Here is a 26040-nt window from a genome sequence, read left to right as displayed (position 1 = left end):
CGTCATCTTTGGTGCAAATGCGACATAGTCGCATGAATTGACTATATGGTATATTATTAGTTAAATGTTTTGGGTGACATGATTTGGCATTAAGGATTGTGTTCACTGAATATGGTTTTCTATAAATTGTCCTGACAATTGAACTATTTTCATCATAAAGGGTGAGATCTAAAAAATTAATAGAAAGTGTGTTCATTTCATTTGTGAACTTAAGGTTGAAGTCATTGTGATTTAAATCATAAAGGAATTCCATAAATAATTCTTGTATACCTGACCATATTATTAGAATATCGTCAATGAAACATCCATAGTATTGTATGTATTGGAAATACATATTATTATCTTGCAAAAATGGGCAATTCTTCCCACCATCCTAAAAAAATTGCTAGTAAACCCAAATTATGTGGAATGCATGAATATAAAGAGACAACATCAATGGGCGCCCATTTATAAGCAGTATCCCAATGGAATTTACTTAAAGCATTTATAAGATGGCCGCTATCTTTCAAATAGCTAGGTAGTCTAAATACTAAGGGTTGCAAAAAGTGATCTATAAATTCACATTTTCTCCTAGGGAACCAAACCCAGCTATAATTGGGCGACCTACCGGTGGTCTACTGGGTTTGTGTGTTTTCAGAAAAAATGAAAGATTGCTATTTTTGGATTCTCTACTTTAAGGAAAGTGGCAGTAGTTTAGTCTATAATGTTGTATTCCAATGCCTTCAATATTAAATTCTCTAATTGTGATTTGAATTTTTCAGTTGGATTTTTGTTTAACTTTTTAAATGAAAAGGAATCTGACAATTGTAGATTTGCTTCTATTTAATTATCTTCTTTATTCAAAATAGCAATTTGGCCACCTTTATCAGCTTTTCAGATGACAATAGTTTTATTTTTTTTAAGATTATTTAATGCTTGTTTTTCTCTAAATGTAAGATTATCTTTATATGATGAATAATTATTAGTACTGTTTACTTTATTATGTAAATTTGCAAGTTCATTTTCTTTATTTTTCTGAAACATATTTATCAAATGATCTCTTTAGATCCATTTAGATTTAAATTTATTTTTGGTAAGTTCAAACCCAACCTTACCTGAATCAGGATCGTTATCTAGCTGTAAATTTTCTAAATGCATTTTTTTGTTGTTTTTTGTTTTTAATTCTTTGAAGTTGGGAAAACTTGATTGTTTAAATTCAAAATTGGATTCACTTTTCTGTTTTCTGGGTTCCCCCATATCTTCATTAAAAAAAATTTTTTTAACAAGTCTATTGATATCGATTACTGTATCCAACAAGTCAAAAAATTTTGTACGACAGTAAGACCCTTTTCTAAGATATTTAGCTCTTCTATAGTTAAAGTTCTGTCAGAAAGATTTAGAACCTTTTCCTCCTCTATTTCTATGTTCTCATTCTTTCGTCTAACTCTCCTGAGTCGCTTGAAAAGAAACTTCTTCTGTTCCTCCATTTTGTCTTTTGTCCATAATCATTTTTTGTAGGATGGAAGGATCCAGAAGGCATCTCACGTCCTGAGAAGACCTCTTGTGCATATACATTTCTTTTTCCCTGAGGAGACAAAGGAGAAAAGGAGCAGCCACTAGTATATAATTCTTCAAATGTATCATAATCAGTGCCAGAAAAACCGACATGTTTATCCTTTATGCTGAATAAATTGTCACAATAAGTTATAGAAAACCTTGTTCAGTGAACACAATCCTTAATGCCAAATCATGTCACCCAAAACATTTAACTAATAATATACCATATAGTCAACGCATTTGCACGAAAGATTAGTTTTTTGTTAAATCCAAAGATCTTTATAAAAAATTATCACAACAGGGTTGCAATAAAGGTATTTTAGATAGACATTGTTTAAAAGATATAGTGATAATATCCATACTAATACTATAAAAAACCCAAATAAAACAAATGATAAACACTATAAAAAAAGAAAGATGAGTCTGAAACTTAATCATGTATACTAACATACAGTCCACAAGTCAACCAAATAAGGAACATTATCAAGAGGAACTTTTTTAGAAGAGAACTAATTTTAGAAAACTGGGAGAACAGAAACATTGGGTAATAAACTTACCCCCAGTTTCATTAAATTCAAAAACATAATAATTGGTTACAAACGAAGTGTTGCTTTAGGTGTGGTGCGAGTAGATGCATCACTTGTAAATATCTAAAGAAAACATCAGAATTTATTTTTTCTACCACAAAATACAACATTACATTAACTTTAATACGAAAACCGAATTTATTTATTAATGTAACTAACAAATGTCAGAAACAATATGTAGGTCAAACTGGTCGTAAAACTGAAAGATAGAATTATGGAACACATAGGGGCAGGTCGAATTTCGAAGTAGAAATACTTTGACTTCGAAGTTTTTTTACATCCAATTTGCCCATTTGCAGTCGAAGTAAAATCGTTCGAAGGATTTCATCCATCGATCGAACGATTTTTCATTGACTTCAAAAAACTTAGAAAAATGCTCTAGAATGTCCCCAAATGCTAACATAGCACTTCAGAAGGTTTAATTTGGCGAAGTATTGAAGTCGAAGTTTTTTAAACTTGTTTTTTTATTAAAGGTTCAAACATAAGGTATACATTCAGAACTAGACAATGAGATTTTATAGTATTGCAAGTTGGTTAGATGTCTAGCTTCTTAAGTCACAATAACAATATTAACTAAGTTAACAATACAAACTATCTGCTCAAATGACAATTGACAGTTAACAGTTAGGACCTTACATAGGGTTCTGTGGGTAAGAGGTGATCAACCTATTGGTGAGGTGGCTCTCGGGAGGATCAGAATTGAGTTGGTGTCGGTCGCGCAGCTGTTCTCTGAGGTGTTGGGACCATGACCAAAGGCTGTTCTGTTAGTAAGGCTGTATCGTGCCATGTTGTACATCTAAATGTGTGTACTGTGAGGTGTCTGAGTTGTTGTGGTAAGGTTTCTATGTATGTAGTCCATGTCTTAAAGAATTTTTTGGCATTTTGTTCCTTATTTGTTGTGGTTTCTAGCCAATCCATATGAAAGAGGTAATGTATTTTCTGTTTTACTGTTATGTTGGGAGTATCTTTGTTTAGCCAATATTGTAATATTGTTTTCCATGCAGCTGCTGCTAGTCTTCCAATCAGGTTCTTGTCTGTTTTTGTTAGTTGTGTATAAGTGGTGTCATTGCTAAACATAGCCCATTCTAATTGAGCCTGAAAAGGTTTACCGGTAATCTAAGCACCATACGCCGCAACTTCCAACCAAAAGTTTTTGAGAGAGGGGCCAGACCATAGGTTATGTATTAAATCTGCTTTGGGGGATTGGCATCTGAGGCAACTGTCTGAGGGCAAATTTCCCTTTTTATATCTCCTAATCGGAGTTAGATAAGAATTGTGGAGTATTTGTAAAGCCATCTCCTGATATCTACTCACTGGAAGAAGCTTCATAATATTCATGTGTTGTTTGAAAATTTCCGAAATAGTGATATTCGGAATGTCTGTTGTCCATTTCAAGCCCGGCCTTTGTTCGTTCTCTATATCAATAACTGCTCTCATAGTTTGGTATATTTGAGAAGTTGTTTGGTTAGTATGTTTGTTTTTCCAAATTCGGTTAAAGGGATTGTTTTTGTCATCAGGCATTTTTTTTACTGTGTTTGTTGCAAAGTGGAGAAGTTGGAGAGTTAGAAATACATGTGGTGTCGTGAGTGGAAATTTGTCGTTTAATTTTTCTCTAGAGTATATCATATAATTTTCGTCCATTATATCATATAAATTTCGTAATCTGTTTTCCCTCCACTGTAGGAGGATCGGGTTTCTCCTGCCTATTGGAAATTCTTCATTTCCTATCCATGATAAGTAAGGGGAAATAGTCAGTGATAGTTTTTGCTTCTTCCTGACTGCGTGCCAAGCTTTGTATGTATCTGAGAACATAGGATTGTCACGCAATTGTAGTGGAATATTATTTATTGGCGTGTGTAGTGCATAATTCAGGGAATAGTTTTCAGTAGTGTAGTGATCTAAAGATGTTGTGGTGTAGAGATCTCTATTGAGAATCCAGTCTCCTGCATAGCGAAGGAGTGCTGCTTCATTATATTCCATGATGTTGGGAAGATTAACTCTGCCTAAATGTTTAGGTTGTTGCAGTTTAAAGAGACTGATCCTAGGTCATTTTTTATTCCAAATAAGGTTCTGAATGTTTGATTTAGTCTTTTAAGGTCAGTCGATTTTATGTAAAAAGGTAACATTTGCAATGGGTATAATAATTTGGGAAAGAAGATCATTTTGATGAAGTGAATTTTACCGAGGAATGTCAGATTGGTATGTTTCCATTGGTGTATCTCCTGTTGAATATTGTCTATTATTTTCCGTATATTTAAGGCATATATATCCTTATAGTGTGATGGTAATCTAATCCCTAAATACTTAATACTAATTTTTGTTTTTTTTAAAAGGAAAGTGTGGGAGCCAGTCAGTAGGGTCTGAATGAAATAGTTGAAGCGCCTCAGATTTGTCCAGATTTATTTGGAATCCGGCTAATTTACCAAACCTTTGTATAAATTGCAGGATTATAGGAATTTCCGTTTTAGGTTGGTTGAGGAACAATGATATGTCATCCACGAATGCCACCACCATTAACTTTGTTTGGCCTATTGTCATGCCTTCCAGTTGCTGATTTTTAAGTATGTGTCTTAATAATGGGTCAAGCGCTATGTTAAATAGAAGGGGTGACAATGGGCATCCTTGTCGTGTTCCTCTGTGAATCTGGAATCTGTCTGTGTTAGTATTGTTCACTGTTAAAAAGGTAGTAGGTGCTAAATATAGATTATTAAAAAGGTTTAGCATATGTAAGCCGAAGTGTTGAAATTTAAGTAAACCACGCAGATGTGCATGTGTTATTCTGTCAAATGCCTTGTCTGCATCTAGATTTACTAGCATTCCATGTTTTCTTTTTTCCAGGTTATTGACATATATGGCAGTAAGAACTTGTCGAAGGGCTCTTACTGGGTGGCGTCGCTTAAGGAAACCTACTTGATTTTCGGTAAGAATTGATGGTAGGATTTGTTGTAATCTATCTGCCGTGATTTTGTTTAAAATTTTTAAGTCTTGGTTCAGAAGTGAAATAGGGTGATAGAATTTTTGATCGGTCAGATCTCTGCCTTCCTTTGGTATTAATATGATTCTGGCCACATTTGCCTCCTGCCAGAGTGGGTGTCCCTGTAAGGTGTCAGTGTATAAGGTATGTAAGAGTGGTGTAACGTAGGGTAGTAGGAGTTTATAAAATTCTGCCGTAAATCCATCTGGTCCTGGTGTTTTCCCATTTTTTAAACGTCTAATAGTGTCTGATATTTCTTTTTCCGTTATAGGTGGGTCGAGGATTTCACGGTCTTGAACTGAGAGTTTTGTGAGGCCTGCTTCCAGTAAAAACTGAAGACCGTCATTCAGATCGTCTGCTGGGGCTTCATAAAGTGTCTTAAAATGTTCTGTCAGTATATGTCTAATCTGTTTGGAGTCTCGTGTCAATCCGTCAGTTGTAATAAGTTTTGGTATATAAGTGTTGCGGGTGCATCTTTTTGCTATACGTGCTAATAATTTCCCGGCTTTGTTACCATATCTAAGCTTTTCCAGTTAATAAAGAATCAAAAAGTGCTTTAGACTCCTTGTATTTATTTTTGTCCTCATCCATGTTGGTTGTTTTAAAAAGTTTGTAGTGTTCTGTCAATTGAGTTTGTAAAAAGTTATATTTTTCGTTGTATGATTTTTTTTGTTTTATTAAATATGAGATTATTTGCCCTCTTAGTACCGGCTTTGCCGCTGCCCATAGCAGTTGTGGATTATCCCAATGGTCAATATTGTCATCTATATAATTTGCCCAGCTAATTTTGAGAAACAGTTGAAAATCCGCATTGGCGCTCAGATAGGTCGGGAACCTCCAGTTATATGAACCAGATTGAGGTGTTTTCAATTTCAATGTTACTGAAATTGGGGCGTGATCCGAAACATCTATGTTTCCAATTTTGGCTTTAGTCACTGTCGATAAAATCGATTCCGATGTGAAAATGTAATCTATTCTCGAATGTGATTTGTGTACCCCAGGAGTAAAAAGTGTAATCTTTAGTAACTGGGTGTATGTGTCTATAGGTGTCACATAATTGCAATGTTTCACACAATGTGTGTAAAGGTCGTGCTCTGGTTCGTGAATAGGTTGTGGATTTACCTGATTTGTCCATGAAATCATCCCATACCACATTGGCGTCACCTCCCAGGATGATGTTATCCGACTCCCAAGAAATCAATATGTTCATTTTGTCAGAATAGTTTAGCAGTTTAAATATCACTTGTCTTGGTCTGTTAGAGGAGGCGGTTGGAGGAGGTCCAATTCTGTGGAATCTCTCTATGAGGAAGGCAGATTGGGTTTCTTCCATTTTAAGCAAGACTGGTAGTTCAGTTTTAATAAAATTTTCCAGATCTGTTCCTTTGATCGATTCTGAGACTCCCACTATTCTGAGATTGTTACGTCTGCTCCTGTTCTCCAGGTCATCCACCTTTTCAGCTAGGATAGCAATCTCTCTCTGTTGTGTGTCCAGGATTTTTTGTGTGGTGTCTAGTTCGCCCTCTAACACGCTGATTCTTTGTTCAGCTTCTGTTATCTTTTGTGCCTGGTTAGTTACCTGTTGAAGTATTTCAGTGATATTGTCTTTGATGCCAGCCAGCTTTTGATCCAGCAAAGGACCAAGTATTTGTGTTAAGTCTTGTATTTGGATCTGCATCTGTGTAGTTTGGGAACTGGGTTCAGAGTCTGAATCCATTGGATCAGTATCTTGTGTTGTTTTCTTGTCTTTAGGTTTTTGCCTTATTGGTCTCGGTGTTTTTGCATTGGGTTGTCCTAGATATTTATCCATGGTCTGTAATTAATGGGTTGGATCAAATTTAGTAATTTGCTCAGTGTAGCAAAGGTCAGATTTTGTACACTACCCCCCCTTTTTTTTTTATCTTTCTCCCGTGTTTGTAGGTTTTTAATCTGTTGGGTAGCAGCAGAAATATTCATTTACAAAAGGCTATCACATTTTGACGTGAAAGGATGGGCAGTTCCTTTTGGTTGTCTGGTTTAAAACCACTGTCTTTCAGTTATATAGTCAATTATACTGTGTATGGTAGTATTAGCGTCTGCGTGCAAGTTGCGTTAAAGTAGTTGTAGCATATGGTAGTTATTAGAATTGGGCTTTGTTGGTTTGAAATCCTGAAGTGGTAGGTTATATTTCCACAGGGTGTAAGAGTTGGTGAAATACCATACAGTAAGGGTAGTTGAATCACTCACCCTGCACTTGGTTGCTTAGATGCAGGTGGAAGTCCCAGGTTTTATGTATTGAACTTGTAGGAAGTAATTTCACAGTTCTATTACAAGGAGAAAGTTCCCCTTCTTGTTGAGGTATTGGTTAGGCCTCAGGGGAGTGCCACGTGGCGGGCCTAGGGTTTAGTCGGTACGTGCCTGATATATAGAATATGTCCTTTAGGTACACTTAAGGCAGGGTTTTTCCCGGTGTGTTGCGGTTAGCTTGGCCTCCACTGCACTTCTGTATTTCATTGTAGGGACCCGGTAGATTGCAGCGCCTCCCGCCCTCCCGTGATCAGGATTAGGTTATCACCATTAGTATATGAGGTATTCGCCTGCCGACTAGGTAGATTGGGTTTGTCGGGGCCTGGTCCAAGTCCACAGGTAGATGTGACTGTTCAAATTAAGGGCCGCTGTAGTGCGCACTTCAGATTTTGTGCAGTAACGGAGTGTGCTTTCCGGGTAAGTGGGCCTGCGTGTTATAGTGCGCTTGAGACGTCAGAGCGGTTATTTATCGCAAAAAAAAACCCACAATCAGGTTAGTGGCACTGTTGGTCTGGGGATCGCTGATAGTAAGGTGCGCCCGCACTGACCTGAATCCGGATCATCCGCGTTGTCTTTGATTGCGGTCTGGTTGGGGCCTATCGCTGGCGTGCCCACACAGTCTTCCGGGGTTGCAGTTAAGGGGGTGAGCCCGATGTTGGGTTTTATCGTTGCCCCTTATTATGCTGCACAGTTAGAGCTTGGTGGCCGCTGTTTTAAAAGGCTAGGTCGGCGTGATGGCACCGGATTGAAGCTCAATAGCAGGAGCTCATCTAAGATGCGGCCATTAGGGATGGGCGAATTTTTTCATCTCGTTTCACCGAAAAAATGACGCCCATAGACTTGTATGGCGGCGTGCGTCAAAAAAAAAAGACGCCCATACACTTTAATGGGCGTCTGCGACATTTCGCCGGCAGCGAATTTTCGGGGGAAACTAAACGGGTCAAATTCGCCCATCCCTAGCGGCCATCTTTGGGTCCGCCCCCCGGAAGTCGAAGTTTTTTAAAGAGACAGTACTTCAATTATCGAATAGTCGAAGTATTTTTACTTCGAGTCGAAGTCGTAGTAGCCTATTTGAAGTATCCAAAAAATTTCTTGTAATTTCGAATTTTTTTACTTCGAAAAATTCCCTCGAATTCACTTTGACCCTTGATAAATCTGCCCCTTACAGTTAGGTTCATTAATATTTTGGGCAGACAACTTTTTTTTTCTAATCTTGGTTCTGTAAATTTTTAAAATGAATTTTAAATGAAACAACTCAGATGCAGTTGAACTGCAGACTTTCAGCTTTAATTTAGTGGGTTGAACAAAAAGATTGCATAAAAATGTGAAAAACCTAAAAAGCAGCTTTTTTTATATTTAGTTTTTTCATTTGTCCAATTACTTTTGAGCCCCTGAAATGAAGTGATTGTTTTAAAAAAAGGCTCTAGTTCCTCACATTTTTATGCAATCTTTTTGTTCAACCCACTGAATTAAAGCTGAAAGTCTGCAGTTCAACTGCATCTGAGTTGTTTCATTTAAAATTAATTGTGGTAATGTACAGAACCAATTAGAAAATTAGAAAAAAATATGTTGCAGACTGTAACAATAGAGATGTGTCATTTTTAAGTGTATAATACCAGTAATTTTACATTGTGTGTATATATAGTGTACAATGTACTAAATTTTTTTTGGATGTTTTGTATTTTGTACTATTGTTGGAGTGTTTTGTTTTTATCTTAACAGTTTAATGATGTATTGTGTATTTGTATAAACGAGCCACTAGAGGCAACGACATACAAAACCTGTTGGTTAATTCAAACTCCACCTATTGACTCTTTTTCCTGAAAATATTGTGTATGTACCATAAGAAAGTTAGCCTATGATTAAGTGTCCTTGGGGGACACGAAACGCGTAAGGCTTTTATCGTTTATACATAATATAAAATAAAGACTTTTTGTATTACTTAACATTTGGGCTCCTGGATTCTACCAGTAATTTTACATTGTGTGTATATATAGCAGGCATGTCCAAAGTGCGGCCGGGGGGCCAATTGCGGCCCGTTTCCAAATTTACACCGGCCCTCAGCTTCCATAATGAAATTAATAATAATAAGGCCCCCCAGCACAGTGCTATCAGGAATCCCATAGCAGTAATATTTGGGCACATTAGGGAAATGATCTGCCACTTACTGGCACGTAGTGACACGCTGCTCTCACATACGTCTTTAGGACTGAAGGTGTCAATAGACGTAGTGACGTGCCAGTACAGTAAATTTAAGAAATATGTGAGAGCGGCGCGTCACTATGTGCCAGTACATGTCTATTACTAACACCTTCAGCACACAGGCAGCATTATAGACCAAGTGGCAGATCATTTCACTAATGTGCCCAAATATTACTGCTACGATTACTCCTGTAATTTAATGTTGATGGTTCAAAGAATGTCGGGCTAAATGGCCGGCCCCCACATATTTTCACCTCGCCAAATCTGGCCCTCATTGCAAAAAGTTTGGGCACCCCTAATATATAGTGTACAATGTACTAAAATTTTTTTTGGATGTTTTGTATTTTGTACTATTGTTGGAGTGTTTTGTTGTATGTTATCAGTTTAATGATATATTGTGTATTTTATAAACGAGCCACTAGAGGCAACGACATACAAAAACCTGTTGGTTAATTCAAACTCCACCTATTGACTCTTTTTCCTGAAAATATTGTGTATGTACCATAAGAAAGTTAGCCTATGATTAAATGTCCTTGGGGGACACGAAATGCGTAAGGCTTTTATCGTTTATACATAATGTAAAATAAAGACTTTTTGTATTACTTAACATTTGGGCTCCTGGATTCTACTGACTTAAAGGAATTGTTCAGTGTAAAAATAAAAACTGGGTAAATAGATAGGCTGTGCAAAATAAAAAATGTTTCTAATATAGTTAGTTAGCCAAAAATGTAATGTATAAAGGCTGGAGTGATTTGATGTATAACATGTCAGTCAGAACACTACTTCCTGCTTTTCAGCTCTCTTGGTTTACACTGACTGGTTACCCTGGATACCAGGCAATAACCAATCAGAGACTTGAGGGGGGGCCACATGGGTCATATCTGTTGCTTTTGAATCTGAGCTGAATGCTGAGGATCAATTGCAAACTCACTGAACAGATATGTACCATGTGGGCCCCCTTCAAGTCGCTGACTAGCTCAGAGTTATAGAGCTGAAAAGCAGGAAGTTGGATTCTGGCTGTTTTATTAGACATCTGTTCACTCCAGCCTTTATACATTACATTTTTGCCTAACTAACTATATTAGAAACATTTTTATAAATTGCACAGCCTATCTATTTACACAGTTTTTCTTTTCACACTGAACTGTTCCTTTAATGAGTTTGGTGTTCCGGAGTGGTGCCTGCCTGTAATTCAAGTTTTGTGTTATTACCTTTGTATTCAGCAGTTCTCTAGTTTGCAATCTCGTTGCTATGATCCTAATTAACTTAGCATTTGAATGAGACACTGGAATATGAAAAGAAGAGGGATGAAATAGAAAGAAGCAATAACTAATGGACAGATTAATCAAAGGTCGAATTTATGTGAATTTATTTTTATTCGAATATACTCACTGGGAGGATATTTAAGAAAAATGTTGAATGTCTAGTATTTGATCGAATATTTCTGACTCCAAAAAAAACCCTCAAATGTCAGGAAGGCAATTAACATATTCAAATGGTTGAATACGCAGATATGAATAAGAAAATAAAGAGATGTGGAGATATCCCAAAACTCACTTTTTAAAACTATTGTCCTGTGTTATTCACTGCTTTTTCATTCATTTCATTTCGTTCTTCCCTCTCTGCAGATCTTTTTCTTTATTCTTCCAGTTTGCATTTTGTTCCTTGGTGTATTTTTCTCCTGATGTCCTCCAGTTATTCTCTTCCTCGAAACTTTGTTTCTCTTTCATTCAGTTCTCCCATTATATTGTCTTCTTTATCTTCTGTCGTTGCACATTTCTCTGTTCCTGCCCTCTTCTCACAACTCTTTTGCTATGTTGTCTTTTTCTTCACGCCAATGTAATGTGATTTTGTGTCTGCCTTAAACTGTAGCAACACTTTTATGACTTCCTTTAGCTTCTACTCTCTCTCATGCCCCCCCCCCCCCATAATTTCACATGCATGTTTCCTGCAAGAAAGAAGGTTGAGAGCCAGGATGCTGGTAAAAAATATGGCAACCATGAAATATAATTCTGATGAAACTCTGCAGGCAGAAATAGATTTATTTATTTATTTAGAATGAGGAGGACATTGTCTTTATAGACTGTACCACAGACTGGAATCTGTTTTGGTTTATTAAATTAAAATTTTACCCCCAAAATATTTAAGCAACCGAAGTAACTATTGCCCTTTTACATCTCTTGCCTTGACCAACCATTTTTGATGGTCTCTGTGCTGCCTCAGAGATCACCTGACCAGACAGCTCTAACTGTAACAGGAAGAAGTGTGGAAGCAAAAGACAGAACACTGTCTGTTAATTGGTGCATGTGACCTAACTTGTATAGTTTGTTTGGTTTGTTTGTGTGCACCGTGAATCATACGATCCCAGGGGCGGCCCTTTTTTTTTAAACTGGCAGTTTTCTATTTATGATTACCCAATGGCACATACTACTAAAATTTATATTAGTATGAAAATGGTTTATTTACATGAAGCAGGGCTTTACATATGAGCTGTTTTATGCAATATATTTTTTATAGAGATCTGCATTGTTCGGGGGTATAGTTTTCCTTTAAAGGAGTTGGTAAAAGTTATATGGCCAGTAACTTGCAGCTTGCCATAGAATTCTTGATGATTGGGTTTTAATTTGTCTAGAGGTATGTGTCAGTAGTTCAGTATGTATTTCACAGTTCAGTATGTAGCTAAACAAAACAATCAAACAAATAATTAACCAGTTTTACTTGGATGATTATGTATGACATTTACTTATAAGAATTTAATTCAGATGAGCATTGCATGGCTACACAGAAATTTATACAGTCTGCAGAATGCAAAACATTACTAGAAAGCCCTGCAGAATTTTAAAACGTTTGCTAAATATATGAGCTGCAGGTTGAATTATCTCCTGTTTGATCTGACAGCTTTACAATGGATCCAACTTTGATGTTTTGCTTATTTTGGGTTAAAATAGATTTGACATGAATTAGTAATATATCAAGCATTTTTTAATATATCAAAACATTTTTCTCTAAAACCAAATTCTCCACAAAATATTCTATTAAATACCTAAATACAAAATTAAAATTTTGTAATAAAAATATAGAAAAAATTACAAAACTGCATCAGCTGTAAAAAAAATTACCTTTAGTTTTCATTAGCATGGCATTAAGCAAAATAATGCTTTACCCATTTGATGTTGACTTGTCTTTTCCAGGCCAACTTGCTAGATTGTTTTCCCCTGTATGCTGTGGGGAAGCAGAAGCAATTTTGGGTATTTTGGAGTCAGAGTCAACAAAAATGTTCCAAATCCCAATAACTTTAAATACAAGCACTGACAAGATTTAAGAGCTTCTATGAAGGAGGATATGGCAGAATAAATTCTGTTTCTAAGAACAATACTTTAGTTGATTTTGGATTGTATTTAACAGCTATTCTACAGCTATATGCCAGGTTCAATTAATTTATAAATTGTTTTAGGTTTTCCAATTGTATTGGTTTTATGTAGTTTAACTTTGACTTTGGTTTAGAATAACTAAAGGATATGGTTAATATTTTTGAGCTTTGGCAGTGATAAAATGCCTTGTATGTTGTAAACTTAACATGGAAAATACATTAGTATACTAAAGGAACAGTAACACCAAAACATGAAAGCTTTTTAAAGTAATTAACATATAATATGCTGTTAGCATGCACTTGTAAAAACCTTTGCACAAGTTACATAATGCACCATTGTACTGAACAGGGCTTACCTGTGCCTTTTCTCCTCATTGAATGGCTGCCTCCATGGGTACACAGCAGCTTTTTTATATAAACTATAGTAGTCTTTCTGAAGCAAACACGCTAGTTTTACCAGTGCAGAGCAACAGTACTTTGTATTTTAATTAATTTGATACATGTAAATTTTTTGGTGATACTGTTTTTTTTTTAAAAACATAGTTTGGAGTTAGAGTCGAAGGATATATGTACCGACTCCACAGCCCTGCCTCTATGGGGAGAAACTGACCACCCACGTGCCTGCTACTGTATGTGGCTAACCGTCGGGCAGTCTAAAAAAATCTGTTAGCCAAAACCACATATGTCTGTAATATTGGTACAGGTCTTTTAAAGTTTTTTGGGGGGAAGGACCCTAAAATAAAACAGATGTGATAATGCAAATGAATGAATAAGTGAATGAATTAAGCATTAATGCAATGGCAGAAAGCATGTCACAAATAAGCACCATATTCTTTTTGTACAAAATGGCAACAAAACCACCTCATATCAGTATCTTACCAGAGTCTGACTCGCAAACACACTGAACTATGCAGGTTATCTGTGTTTGAGATATGCTATTTATGCTGGGTGTGGGTGGAGCAATCCTGTAGACTTTAAATACTGTTGACATTTTAATTGCACCCTGCAGTGGGATTGTGATGGGTAACAATGCACATTCCTCAGTATTTGTAACAAAAAATGAGTACACTGCAGGTGTTTGTTGCTGTTACGGACACGCTATTCATTTTTGATAGGATAGTGTCAGTATCACTTTAAATTTTCCAGAAAAAAAGTTACTTTCCAAATTCTAGATGTGTTCTTTACTATAAGTGATCTAAACAATCTATAAAACAAATAATATTATAGCAAACACTCATATAAAACCCAAATTCACAAGTGATAAGTTGTGCAGTTACTAGTAGCGACCAATCTGCATTTAATTTACTACAAGTTAGAAAATTGCTGATTAATTACTATAAGCAGTTGTACTTGTGTAGTTAAGCACCTGTATTTGTAAATCAGCCCCACACTGTTTAACCCTTTAGATTGTCTATATAACACTACCTCCTCCCAGTTCTGATTTGAGAAGTTGAAAGCATGTTGGACTGCTCTAGTGCCCTGTGGTTATTTACAGGGGAAAAAGCAGTACCCACCCTTTAAATTGAGACAATCTGGCATAAGGATTTCATACTGCACACAGTTACTTTTAATTACTAATTGAATCCAGTATAAATGATGAACATGGCCATTGCAGAGAACTAAACCAGCTACATATTAAACCGATTAAAACTCCTCACATGGGATAGCAAGATACAGATTTTAACATAAATTGAGCACAGGCATATAATTTAGGGTTTAAGGGTATACATAGTGGTCATTAATTTACCGCACCACAGTTGCAGGCGTGCATCTGACTGTAGGGAAATTTGAAAAATTCTATTAATTTAAGGTACTTGTATCGAAAAGTGCTTCTTGCACTTCAGCATATTTGCATTTGCCACCACTCAGTCCCTCCTGCCTCCTGTTGCAAATAGAGCACAACCGCAACTATTGACACTGGGAAACCGTGGGGGCTATCACCACCCCCAAACCAGACTGTAGTTTCAGGTTCCCACTGTAGCCTGCATCAATTTCAGCTTTTGCTAAAAGAGTAGCATGCACATGTCAGATGTTTGCCAAATACCCAAAATAACAACAACCTGAGTTAGAAAAATTTCAGAGCAATTGTGTCTGATTTGCATCAAAGTGCAAATGCAACTGCATCAATTTTGACACTTGCCACAATTGGATCAGACACATTCCCCCTGGTGATCACCATTATGCTGAAATTCTGGGGAAAAACACTGTGTAATGGGTAAAGAAGACATAGTGACTGCACTCTAAATTGCACTTTGCACACTGCACTGGAGGAAAGTAAATTATCCTTATGTTTTTTAGAGATTCACACACATGCAAGATTTATAACACATTTTAATACATATCTTTAAATATATGTAGTTGCAATGCTGAGTTTCTAACTTCCCCAGTCATTGTCTATATGTTTACATACTATACACTGAAAAATCTTTGTTCTGTGTCTGAATAGAAAATAGAAAGAATCCTGCTTTTAGCTCTAGGTAATCCGACTGAAAGCTGACATCCGGCCGTTAATCTGATATTAAATTGGATCCTTGTAAACAAACATGTGGCTGTAGGAGAGCAAACAGTTATGGGAGTCTTGATGCTAGGGTAACTGGTGTCAGTCAGATTGCATTTATTTAAGAGTCACCAACTAATGTTGTCCAGGGTGCTTAGTTACCAAAGATACACAGAAGCTGCCCAGCCTTCTAGCTTTCTGGGAGAAGTTTGTATACTTTAGAATGTGATCTTTGGCAATTTATGAAAACAGGCTGGTTTCAGCAAACAAGTAATGCCATACTCTGAAAGCCATTCTAAAGGTAAGATTTCCTGTGAAACATTATTGTTCTGTTTGTTGTGTATTTTATTCCTTCAAATCCTAAAAAATAGAACTATTAAACGCTTTACCTTTCTGTGTAATTTTGAAACTGTTTGTGACATAGCCTCAGTTTACAAATGAATACAAGCAATATCAATTATATCCTTTATGCAAAAAAGACCAACCTGAAACGACTCTGTATTGTTTTGGCATTGATTGTTACCCATTGATGTCTATATATGATGTTTTTAATTTATATTCTAGACTATTTGTTCTTTTTTTTCTTTATTTCTTATAACATAGTTGGGTGTCTTATTTTCAGAAATGAGTGGCCCCTGGGTTTCTTTGGCTAATATTTTAAGAGTGAAGGGAAGACCACTGAGTGAGGAAGATGTGTGGGCACTGCTTTTTGCAGCTGCAGAGCATATTGAGAAGGATGGTAAGCTCAGGCTCCATTTGTTTTTTAAATACAACTGTACAAATGTGTTACACACACATTATATGCTTTGAACTATACCGAACTACACCTTTCTACACAATAGACACAGATAATGATTGAGCAAACATTACCTAGATATTTGGCTCCAGTTAATCAGCTTATAAGCATGACTTTTAATAAATATAGGCTTCTGAGGGAGGATATATCATATATATTACACATTTACTGTTGTATTGGAAAGAATATCTCAGTCCTAGATACTCTTTACTGCTACTGGTAATTACGTGCTTACAGACAGACACCCCTGAATACAGTTGGAATTGCTGAACAGTTGGTGCCCCTGACCTCTGGCAGTGCACAGCAAGCGCAAGCAAGAGGGAAATGCACATGCAAGAGGCATACAGTGCCACATACACACACATATGTTATACAATGAGGGGGAGAAGTATTGGCACCCAAAATACATTAAATACAATGAGAAGCAGTTGGAGCTTTAGCCCCATATACAATAAATACAGTGAGAGGCAGAGGGAACTTCAAGCCCAAATACATTAAATGCAATAAAATGATCTTTAACACCCCAGACCCCCTTTCTCTAACAAAAAACAGGTTTCATGAAGAGTGGAGAACACATGAGATCAAAATGAAATCAGAAATTGTTCGCATTGCTAAAAGTGCTTCCGAGGTAGACATGAGAGTAGCACCCCAGCAGGAAAACCCCTGTCATGTCTACCACTAAGTGGGACTAGGGTGGTATTGAAGTACAATGAGAAGGTGTGAAACAATAGCTGTCTCAAAGCAGTTCCATGCTGTAGTGCTGGCTCCTTTTCAAAGCTCAGAATCAGGCACTCTGCACTGAGATGGCTGCCTCCATACCAATATTACAGCTAAGAAATACATTTGTTGGTTCAGGAATAACATTTTACATGGTAGAGTGAATTATTTGCAATGAAACAGTGTAATTTAGAATTTAAAGTAAACCATAAAAATCATGACAGAATCCCTTTAAAGTAGAAACAAACCCCTTTGTAGACCCCCCTCCTCCCCCCAGCCTAGGTGGTACCCGAGGCAAATGCCCCTAACTTTTTACTTACCCCTCGGTGCAGAATCTGTCCCCCGCAGTTCACAGCAGCCATCTTCCTTTCTTTGTTAAACTTCAGAAGCAGACCATCGTTTTCGGTGCATGTGCAGTTGGAGTAATTTTCCAGCCCCGAACAACTGCACATGTACCAAAAGTCACAAAAATTTCCCCTAGGCTGGGGGGAGGAGGGAGGGTGGTCTACAAAGGGTAGGTGGATTTTTTATGTTACGGGTTTATTCCTCCTTTAAGGAACAGGGCTAGGGGGGTCATCTACTTTTTCCACTGCCCCATGTGCAGGACCCCCGAAGCGAATGCAAAATGGTGCCCTGTACTGTTTGTTCAAATCAGACTTATGCCAGTGGTGTTGCTCTGCTATAGAGCTTGCATAAATAAAAATCTTAATTATTTAGAAGTTGGGGGGAGCGAGAATGCTTACATGCCTCCACCAGCTGACCTCTCATGAATACAGAGCTCTCAAAAACAGGATGTGCTGTATTCATTGGGCAGACACAATTGTTGACTTTCTGAAACGAGTCCCACTGGTACTTAAGAAGATTTTCCTTGTAATTCCATTTACAGATTCAAGCACAAGGATCACAATCTCGCCCTGGTCCCTTGTGCTTTCAGGATCTGGGAATCTTTCTTTCCATGATGTATATGACCCTGAAGCTGTTCCATTTAGAGCACCGGAAATATTCCAAGAGCCTAAACAGACATCTGAGGTAGAATGATATCTGATTTAAATTGATACCATTAAAGTGATACTGACACTAAAAAATATTAGTGTGCATCAAAAGTTGCCTTTAGATCATGTTGATGCTGGTTAACTTTTGTCATGTAGTGAGACGATTATGTGTGGAGGGCCACAACCAACGCTTGAACCCCCTACTTTCTTATACCAAACCGCCTTATGGTCTACCTTTGGACATATGACGTGCAATTACAAAACTAATGACAGATGCTATTTGTGTAATGACAGATGCTATAAGGTGGGAAACGCTCTGGACGTGGGTGGAACCTAGTTTTGTGGGCAGAATTTATGCCGAAGAACGACTGATGGAACATGCAAGGGCCAGCTTAGTAACTGTGTGATATCAAACTTCTGAGGGTTTGCATATCTGCTACTGGAAAGTCTTCTTTCACTAGTTGCTAAGACTAGAATTATTTTAGGGGTTTTCTTCCACATACAGTAAATGAAAGTCTAATTCAAAGAACAAAATAAATATGAATGAAACATTTTCAGGTATTTGTAAAAGTAATTGAAATTGAAAGTAGTACATGAAACAATGTAGCAGTATACAGCTCTTCTGCAGCCATTACTGCGGTTAACACAATACAGGTTTGGGATCCGTTATCCAGAAACCAGTTATCCAGAAAGCTTCGAATTACGGAATGCCGGTCTTCCTTTGAGTCCATTTTATCCAAATAATCCAAATTTTTAAAAATGATTTACTTTTTCTCTGTAATAATAAAACAGTATCTTGTACTTGATCCCAACCAAGCTATAATTAATCCTTATTGGAAGCAAACCCAGCCTATTGGGTTTATTTAATGTTTACATGATTTTCTAGTTGACTTAAGGTATGAAGTTCCAAATTACAGAAAGATCTGTTATCCAGAAAATCCCAGGTCCCGAGCATACTGTTTAACAGGTCCCATACCTGTACTTCACAGGTCTGTTAATTAGCTGGTTTATTCTATATTGTTTCAAGAGTCAGAACCAACAGTGCAGATAATAGAGAGGGACAGACAAACTCAGCTTTCCGTAGCAATTTACATTTACAAATAACTCTTAAGGGGGTTATTTATTAAAGTCTGAATGCCAAAAACGTAAAAAATGCAAGTTTTTTTTATTACTATAAAATCCAAATTTTTAGTGTGAAAAAAACCTCACATTTTTGGAGATTTATTATACCCTAAAGATGGTAAAAGTCAGAATATCAGACCTACCAAGGTTGTATATAAGTCATTGGAAGAGGTCCCTATACTATTTAGAAGTTTCTGGGGTCTGAGCTGGAATTAGCCTGAAAATCCGACTATTCCAGATTTTCCGGGGAAAAATCAGAAAAACACTTGTGGTAGGGGCATTTTCAAGAATGTTTACAAACCATCAAATACATTGTATACTTTATACAACAGCACATCATTATTGATTTCTCTAGTCTGAAAAATTATAACAATAAGACATTGGGATGCACTTACTTATATCACAAGAATTAAAATTCCATTGCCGAGTGCATTGCTGATTTACACACTAGCCATCCAAAAAGGGCACCTACATGCCACCCACACCTTTAGAATACAGCACTGCCAAATACAGACCACATTGTATGCATAAGAAGGCACTGCTCCTTGCACTCATGTGGATGAACAAAGAACACAAAATATGGGGCAGAGTACAAAGTGTAAAAATATGGCATTCTGTGCTCATCTTCTCTATTTTTTACCGTCATGTACTTCGTAATTGTGGCCTATTTTCTTTTAGTGCTTATCCCATATTGTGTTTTACAGCCACAAAATGTTTTTCCTCTGTGTGACAAACGTTAATCTGGCCTGCACTGGTTGCGTAGCCCTTTGAAGCTGCAATGCTGAATACACAAATAATAGATCCTGTAATTTCACTACAACCATTTTTTCTCTTTCCCACAGTCACTGGTGTATTCTTTAGGTATGACTCTTTACTGGGCGGCAGAATACAATGTTCCAGAGCATCAGGTCTGTAATTTTGTACTGTTTCATGAAGAAAATCAGTATTAGGTACTTAGATTAATATGTCTGGTGTGCCTGTTCTCTAGGGTTGCCAAAATGTTAGACACTACCCATTGAAATAAATCAGTTTTTCACCATGCCAGTGCTTCCTTTTAAAGAAAACTGCACCAGCCATGGAAAAACAAACTCCTGACCTGACTTTAAACTGCCTTACAGTCAATGGTGCTTGGGTGGACATTTGCATATGTGCAGTAGAGTAAAAAATTCCACTTTTACTCTACTGTGCATAAAGGAATGTAAATCTACCCTAGGTAAAACTGGCACTGTATTTAGACCTTGTTTCTTTTTAGAGAAAATTGCATTGGCTGGTGGAAGAAATTTAGCATTTTTTTCCACTGGTAAGTACCCAACATTTTGGCACACCCCCGGTGAAACTTTCCAAATACGATTTTAATTAATCCTGGAGGTATTTCAAAGTACAAGGCTATTGCTAATTAGTAAAAGCTAATAGATATTCACTTTCAGATTTCAAGCTGTTTTGTGGTCCAATTGACATGTATTTTTGGTGTTTTTAAACTACATAGCTAAGCAATTTGTTCTGTACACTTAATGCTATAAAGAAGTTGCAAGAAATTTAATAAAATGTATTTATACGTTGCAGCCTGTGGATATTGGACAGAAGTTACATTCCATTCTAATTCCCATGTGTGAAAAGAGTCCTAGGCGCCGACCCAGTACAGAAATAATTCTGCAGACATGTAAGGAGAGGGAAAAACAGGCCACCTTGCCCTCCTCTGCTTTCTATATTCAGGGGCTGGTGAGCCCAGTTTTGGACAGCATGTGCCAGGTTAGTGATTGGCATAGTTTGTAGGAAATTGCAGATCAGTAAACTCAAGGATTATAATAGTTCTCAATGACAGAATTGATGCATTAACGGCTTACCTCCTATAGAATGTAGAATCAATGGTCCTGGTTGTCAGGTTGTCAAACAGTTCACATACATTATGGCACGCCAATTCTGGCATAGGGGATGATTCTAGGACTGTGTATTTCAGCAGGCCTATTTTCAGCTCTGTCTCTAGCTTTATTCCTGACTGATGATAATGCTGTAAGGTACAAATATTTGTATGTAGTAAAATAATCCGTATTTGTTTTTATGTTTCTCTTGAGGGCACCACACTTCTGTTTGATGCATGGTTTAAATGTTCTCTGCAATGTAAAAAGTATTTTTCCCCTCAAATGTCTCCACCCTCATACAGGTTTTAGTAAATCTGTACCCAGTTAACTTTTTCAAATTTAAAGACAAAATATAAATTAATTTAGAACTAACAATGTAAATGTCAACAACTTCTTTTTTTGGAAAAGCAAGTGGAAGAGTTTGCAAAAATGCAGTATGTCCAGAGCCAAATGATAAGAGAAAGATTTCGACAGAAACATGAAGGATCCATGTTATTTCCTTCTACATTCATGGCCAGTTCTGGTAAGTTAGAATAATTTTATCCCATCTAAAATATACAGTCTGAAGAAACTAATGGAAATTTTTCAAGCTCTATAACAATACAAACTGACTCACATTTAAGTTAACTTTTAGTATGTTATAGAATTACTAATTCTAAGCATCTTTTCAATTGGCCTTATTTTTTTTTATAGTAGAATTATTTGCCGCTTTCTTCTGACTGTTTCCAGCTTTCAGATGGGGTAACTGAACCCATCTAAAACAAATGCTGCGTAAAGCTACAAATGTATAGTTATTGCTAATTTTTATTACTCATCTTTCTATTCACTGGCTCTTTTATTCATAATTTAGTCACTTATTCATATCAAAGCATGGTTGCTAGGGTAATGGACCCTAGCAACTATATTGCTGAAATTGCAAACTGGAGAGCTGCTGAATAAAAAGCTAAATAACTAAAAAAAAAACAAAACTAAAAAAAATCTAATTCAAATTGTCTCAGAATATCACTCTCTACATCATACTAAAAGTTAATTTAAGGGGGTTATTTACTAAAATCCAAATTTTTCTCATATTTCATAAAAAACTCCCATGCTTTATTTGACCTAATTTATTAATATAATAACCCAAATTAATTGGATTGTGGAAAAACCTCGATAAAATGAAGCGAGAATCCAAATCACTCTAATTTTTGAGCTTTTTTCCTGAATTGCTCATTTTTTTTCGATATTTTTCCAAAAAACCCCCAGAAAAAAGACAGATTTTCCGCTAAACCCAGCGCAAACCACGATAACTTCAAATTGAGGTAGGTGCCTCTCCCATTGACTTAGACAGGACCTCGACAGGTATGAGATGGTACCTGTACAGTAAGATTCGTTATCTGTTAGTTTCAACTTTATGGGGCACATTTACTATGGGTCGAATATCCAGGGTTAATTAACCCTCGATATTCGACCATTGAAGTAAAGTCCTTCGACTTCGAATATCGAAGTCGAAGGATTTACCGCAAATACTTTGTTCGAACGATCTAAGGAAAAATTCGAACGATTCGAAGGATTTTAATCCATCGATGAAACAATTTTCCTTCGATCAGAAATTGCTTATAAAGCTTATGGGAAGGTCCCCATAGGCTAACATTGGTGCTCGGTAGGTTTTAGGTGGTGAAGTAGGTAGTCAAAGTTTTTTTTAAAGAGACAGTACTTCAACTATCGAATGGTCGAATAGTCAAACGATTTTTAGTTCGAATCGTTCGATTCAAAGTCATAGTCGAAGGTCGAAGTAGCCAATTCAATGGTCGAAGTAGCCAAAAAAACCCTTAGAAATTAGAATTTTTTTTTATTCTAATCCTTCACTCAAACTAAGTAAATGTGCCCCTATCTGTTGGTTAATTATACATTCTAACAAGTGATGTGCAGGACGGCCCGATACCCGTGGGTTCGGGCCGACCTCTCACCCCCTTTCCGGGTCGCAGGTGGGTCTGGGTTAAGCTCGTCTGCCTGCTCTCCCTGCCCATGACCTTACAATGCTTGCTTCCGACTTCCGGGTTAAACTTTTATAGACGCGTGTCTGTTCCCCCCGCTTCTTTTGTGACATCGTCAGGGCTATAAAAGGCACCCAAAAGTCGGACTTGGCGGGCGAGGATGGAGGGTGGATATCAGGCAGGCGCACATCACTAGTTCCTTTAATGTTTACTTTAATTTGCTCTAAATCTGGACAGGCCAATGAACTGCTTTAGGCATAAACACAAGAGATCAGAATATAATTTTGCCTTTGTACGAATACACCACAACTTTAATATGGTTTTCAGCTTTGCCATTTTTTTATACATGCAAAATGGTCTTGATAGCTTTGTGGAAGTCTTAAGAAGGAATTAGTCCGATTGCCATCTTGGAGTCAGGAAGGAATTTTTTCCTCCTCTGAGGCAAATTGAAGAGGCTCCAGAAGGTTTTTTTTTGCCTTCTGGATCAACTAGCAGTTAGGTAGGTTACGTATAGACATAAAAGGTTAAATTTGAGGGACATGTGTCTTTTTTCAACCTAACTTACTATATCTTTAGCCTGTAATGTTGGAGGCCTATTGAGATCAATGAAATGCTTGCATTGTCCTGCCCTCAGTAAAAGTAAACTGCTTAGATGGTATGTTAACCTACAATATTAGCCATGCAACAGAAAAATAATTTGTACTTAAATACTTAAATATTGTATGCACGTGTAACACAGATGACTTTCTTGCCTACAGGAGAAAGATCTCTGCCATGTGTGACACCTGACAAGACTGTCAGCAATTTCCATGACAGAACCTACCATCTCTCTGTTAGCAGGTAAAAAGCTATGTTCAAAAGCTATGATCTAAATAACAGATATTCAATGGATTTAAAACTATTAAGAAATAGCTCTATAATGATCCATACAGCACTACTACACACTTCTAGGTTCTGGTAACATAACTGTTAATTCTGTGGCAATTTACATGCACAAAATATAATTTTCACAATGTAGCAATGTAGTTGTAGTAGAAATATGAAAGGCCTGTGCATTGTGGCTGCTAGTTTGGTGAATATAAGATGTGATTTATTTATTTTATTAAATGTCAAAATAAAATGAATCTGCCATACATCCATATATCCAATTGGATTACACAGGCCCTGGCGTTTAGGGCTCCCAGGATTGCTTTGGCTGTTACTGGTGTTTTGGCACAATATAATATTACATAACATTACCAAGTTCAAGTGTAGGAATTAAAGAATATAAAAGGTAAATTACATCTATTAATATCTGCCCTCATATCATACATTTATGGCAATTACTTACAGCGCTCATTTTTTTGGACACGCTCTACAGGTCTGCTGTAAATGGCCTAATGAGACAGAAATATGTTAGGAATTGTGAAGTAATGGGTCAGTTGCACACATTGTGAAGCAATCACAGTGTCCCAGCATGCCTGAAAAAAGCTTTCCGTGTGAGTGTGTGTATGTTCACTGGGTTTCATTTGGAGGGTTTGAATTTGATGGACTGAGGTATTTTTTCAACCCAGCTTAAAGGAACAGTAACACCAAAAAATTTAAGTTTTAAAGTAATGAAACTATCATGTATTGTTGCCCTGCACTGGTAAAACTGATCAGTTTGCTTCAGAAACACTGCTATAGTTTATATAAACAAGCTGCTTGTGTAGCAATGGCAACATTTTTTAAAAAGGCTATATTATATATAACAGATAACACCATTATGTTCTACAGAGCGTATCTGCTATTTGCTGTGTAACCTCAGAATTTTCTCCTCTGAATGCCTTTCCCCATTGCTACACAGCAGCATATTTATATAAACAATATAATATAATAATATAATATAATATAATATAAAGTATTTCTAAAGCAAACACAGCAGTTTTAACTGTGCAGGGCAACACTGCGTTATATTTTCATTACTTTAAAACACTTTTGTTTTTTGATGTCACTGTTCCTTTAACTATGTAACTAACTATGTAACTGAAAAGGTTAATCTGCCTCAGTCTTGTCTTAGTAAATGCTGTCTTCAGTCATTGGAACATGGTATCAATACAAAAGTTATTCACTTTAGAAAATACTATCATGCCACTAGCTGTTCTTACATTTACATACATTTAGCAGAAAACAGAAACACATTACAGACTCAGCATAGAAAGAATTTTTTTGCTTCCAATTCGATCATAAAACTTTTGTTTTGCTTCATGATTGGTAGAAATGCATATTGTTCTAAAAATAAAAATGATTGTTGTTATTCCCTTCTCACAGCTTTTTCAGTAGGCAGTATTTACCAATCTGTTTTTCAAAGCAAATACTATATATACTGTAGCAGCATTTCATAGTACCTTGCTTTTTTACTGATATAGCGTAATTCTGTGACGTGAATTAACATTCATACGAGGATAAACTCATTAACAGCATTTTATGAATTTGTTAAGCCTTCAGAGTCCAACACACAGAACTGAAACCAAGGAACCGGCAGATTTATATAATTCTGTACAGAACCAGCTCTCTCCATTCAGTGCAGCCTGCTCCAGTGGATATGAACCACAATTCAAGCATGTATTTGGACAGAACTCACACCTCCATCAAAAGAAGGTCAGAAGCTTAAGTGACAGATAATGAGCAATCCAGCAGTTTCCTTTGTAGTGGAAGGGCTTGTTATGTTATTAATGTCCTTTTTCTCTTGCTGTGTGGATGGCTTAAAAATATCAACACTTTCACTGAGTATATTAAGTGTGTGGCAGCATGTTTTGTCACTAAATTACAAAGCAGTGGACTTCCACTGGCTGTTGATTTACTGGGAGAACCAGCATTTATTTATTAATCTCAAGGTAAGTTTGTACCCAGCAAACAAAAAAGCTATTGGTAGGTACATTGCTCATGCAATAGGCAAAAAAGTAAATTCTGCTCAATTTGGTGTAATGTTTAGTAATATAAATGCAAACATAGGCCCAAATGTTGTAGGTCTGCACAGGGAATGCATGCTTCCCTCTTAAATATTGATGACTACTATATTTTCTGCAATGGGAAAGTTTGTTTAACAAACCATTACAAATTTTCAATGGTTTTAGAGTTATTTACAAATGGGATTGCAGTTGAAAACGG

At 36.6% G+C, this 26040-nt stretch overlaps 1 protein-coding gene across 1 annotated transcript in view; it reads left to right on the top strand.

Moving 5' to 3' along the window:
• The first annotated feature begins 15532 nt into the window (after window positions 1-15532).
• The window catches only part of LOC108696337 (FERM and PDZ domain-containing protein 2), an 86763-nt gene continuing 76255 nt past the window's right edge, over window positions 15533-26040 (top strand). The window contains exons 1-8 of the mRNA XM_041569122.1: window positions 15533-15750; window positions 16072-16188; window positions 17849-17991; window positions 19919-19984; window positions 20640-20825; window positions 21344-21458; window positions 23670-23751; window positions 25371-25530. Of these exons, the coding sequence (XP_041425056.1) occupies window positions 15723-15750; window positions 16072-16188; window positions 17849-17991; window positions 19919-19984; window positions 20640-20825; window positions 21344-21458; window positions 23670-23751; window positions 25371-25530 (897 nt within the window). The 5' untranslated portion in view covers window positions 15533-15722. The remainder of the gene's footprint in view (window positions 15751-16071; window positions 16189-17848; window positions 17992-19918; window positions 19985-20639; window positions 20826-21343; window positions 21459-23669; window positions 23752-25370; window positions 25531-26040) is intronic.

The sequence above is a fragment of the Xenopus laevis genome, chromosome 7L, assembly GCF_017654675.1.
Source record: "Xenopus laevis strain J_2021 chromosome 7L, Xenopus_laevis_v10.1, whole genome shotgun sequence".
Taxonomy (NCBI): Eukaryota; Metazoa; Chordata; class Amphibia; order Anura; family Pipidae; genus Xenopus; species Xenopus laevis.
Note: the sequence above shows the minus strand (reverse complement) of the source record. Positions and strands in the feature narration are given on the sequence as shown.